Here is a 2,500-nt window from a genome sequence, read left to right as displayed (position 1 = left end):
CACACACACACACACTCACATGTCTTTAAAATCTCTTGTTCTATCTACATTGTGTGGTATTCAAATATTCACATTATGTCCACAGACACGACTAATTTTCCAGCGTGGAGACGAAACTCCAGGACGACGAATCCGTCATTAAATCCCAGTCTGTTGTTCTAGCACATGCTAACTAGCTGGATAATTAGCACGATCCATTACCCCAGCTCACTGTGTACAGTGTGTGTGATACAGCCTCTTTAACTGCACATCGTGATGAAAAGGAACTCGCGAACACGTTAAAATACTCAGTGGCCTTCGCATCATTAGCATGAGTTTGTAGTTGAGGTGATGACATAAACGTCATGAACACGCTAACGCAAAGTTTTCATAAATTGTTCTTAATTTCATGTCTCTTTCATATCAGTGCTAAAATCTGGTCAATATGCTGATTCACCTCCTTAAAGTCTCACCATGTTCCTCCATCAGACTGAAGATGAGCAGGACACGAGTTAATTCTGTCACATTAACACGAGTTAATTCTGTCACATTAACACGAGTTAATTCTGTCACGTTAACACGAGTTAATTCTGTCACGTTAACACGAGTTAATTGTCACATTAACACGAGTTAATTCTGTCACGTTAACATGAGTTAATTCTGTCACGTTAACACGAGTTAATTCTGCTACATTAACACACTCCACTATTCACTGCTGTTATTAACATCTTTATTACATAGTAATAAATACACAATCACAGCTGTAATTAATCCCACATCACCACAACCTCTCCACACAAACTCACACACATACAGATACACAAGCTGACCACGCCCCACTCATTAATATTCATGAGACATCCATCTGATTTCTATTAGAATTAAAGAATTTAATCAAATGACAGAATTATTTTTATTACAAGTGAATATTACTAAATCAGGACAGACATTAATATTATGTGTATGCACACACACACACACACACACACACACACACACACACACACAGACACACACACACGGTGTAAAGACATGTAGAATTGTGTGAAAAGTAAAATAGTTTTCAGGTTGGTCTCTCTCTCTCTCTCTCTCTCTCTCCTTTTTTCTCCAGCTCTCCATCTGTCTATACACAAACATGAAATAAAAAAGGAAATATCCACATGTCGTGTCCCTTTTTTTTGGGAAAGCCACCCCTAGAACATCAGGTCCATCGTCCTGGGCAACATGACAGTAAGAGCAGGAAGGGAGGGGCTTCAAGTTAAGACCCTCTGCTGATTGGTGGAAAGTGAGCGAATGTTACGATGAAGGAGAGAATGTCAGGATCATCCAACCAATCACGAAGTAGAAGAGGAAGACCGGGTAAACGACCAGAGCTTTCCGATTGGGTGGCTGGCTGTCAGCAAGAAACGCTGTGGAGGCTGTGGAAAAACACACACACACACACACACACACACACACACACACACACACACACACACACACACCTTTTTAAAAAGGTTTTAGGCAAAATATGTTTAAAATAATACCATACTGCCATCTGGTGGTGAGCTGTGTTACTACAACTAAAGTCCCACTGCCTCTGTCTCTTCTCAGTGCATACACTTTGTGTGTGTGTGTGTATGTGTGTGTATGTGTGTGAGTGAGAGAGGGAGAGGAAGAGAGAGAGAGAGAGGGAGAGGAAGAGAGAGAGAGAGATTAGTCTTTACCAAATGTTGACCAGCCAAAGGAGGCGGTGACGACCACCATCCGGACAATAAAGCTGACCAATCCGCTGGAGCTGAGTAGGACGAGGCGACAAACCAACATGGCTGCCGTCAAGGGGAGGATACAATAACCTAACACACACAGACTCTGGAAGAAGGATCTACACACACACACACACACACACAGACAGGTTACTGATCAGCGAGTGCGAGAAGTGGGTTGTTGTGTGAAGCGGGCGAGTGCGTTTGGTCGGTGACTCACATGGTTCCTCCCAGCAGTTTAGAGTTGACGGTGATGATAATTGAACCAAACCAGACAATAACAAAGACTTCAGCAAACTGAGGACCTCCATCATCCTTACTATCTGCAGATCCACCCTGCAGCATCCTGACACACACACACACACACACACACAGTGAGGTATGAAGATTTTCTGTGGGTTTATCAGACTCCACTATATTTGTTGTGTGTTACTTACAATGCCAGAGCAACGCACAGGAGCAATGGTCCCCACAAATCCCCTACAGAAACACAAATGTGTGTCAGGAAATTTACACCTGATTCACCAATCAGAGTGATGGGTTTTGTGATGTAATGTGTGTTTACTCACAGTCTCGCAGTAAAGCTGAACTTTTCTTTGGATACATCACATGCACAAACTTCTGACCAACTGCCTTCAAATCCCTCAACTACAACACACGCACACACAGAGACACACACACAGAGACACACACACAGAGACACACACACAGAGACACACACACAGAGACACACACACAGAGACACACACACAGAGACACACACACAGAGACACACA

General features: G+C 43.0%; 1 protein-coding gene across 1 annotated transcript in view; it reads right to left on the bottom strand.

The window, feature by feature from the left end:
• Nucleotides 1-692: 692 nt before the first annotated feature.
• The window catches only part of yipf6 (Yip1 domain family, member 6), a 4,589-nt gene continuing 2,781 nt past the window's right edge, over nucleotides 693-2,500 (bottom strand). The window contains exons 3-7 of the mRNA XM_060863581.1: nucleotides 2,294-2,372; nucleotides 2,162-2,204; nucleotides 1,945-2,070; nucleotides 1,686-1,843; nucleotides 693-1,397 (exon numbers count right to left, since the gene is read on the bottom strand). Of these exons, the coding sequence (XP_060719564.1) occupies nucleotides 1,276-1,397; nucleotides 1,686-1,843; nucleotides 1,945-2,070; nucleotides 2,162-2,204; nucleotides 2,294-2,372 (528 nt within the window). The 3' untranslated portion in view covers nucleotides 693-1,275. The remainder of the gene's footprint in view (nucleotides 1,398-1,685; nucleotides 1,844-1,944; nucleotides 2,071-2,161; nucleotides 2,205-2,293; nucleotides 2,373-2,500) is intronic.

The sequence above is a fragment of the Tachysurus vachellii genome, chromosome 26 (assembly GCF_030014155.1).
Source record: "Tachysurus vachellii isolate PV-2020 chromosome 26, HZAU_Pvac_v1, whole genome shotgun sequence".
NCBI lineage: Eukaryota > Metazoa > Chordata > Actinopteri > Siluriformes > Bagridae > Tachysurus > Tachysurus vachellii.
The sequence above is the reverse complement of the archived record's forward strand: the minus strand, read 5'-3'. Positions and strand labels throughout refer to the sequence as shown.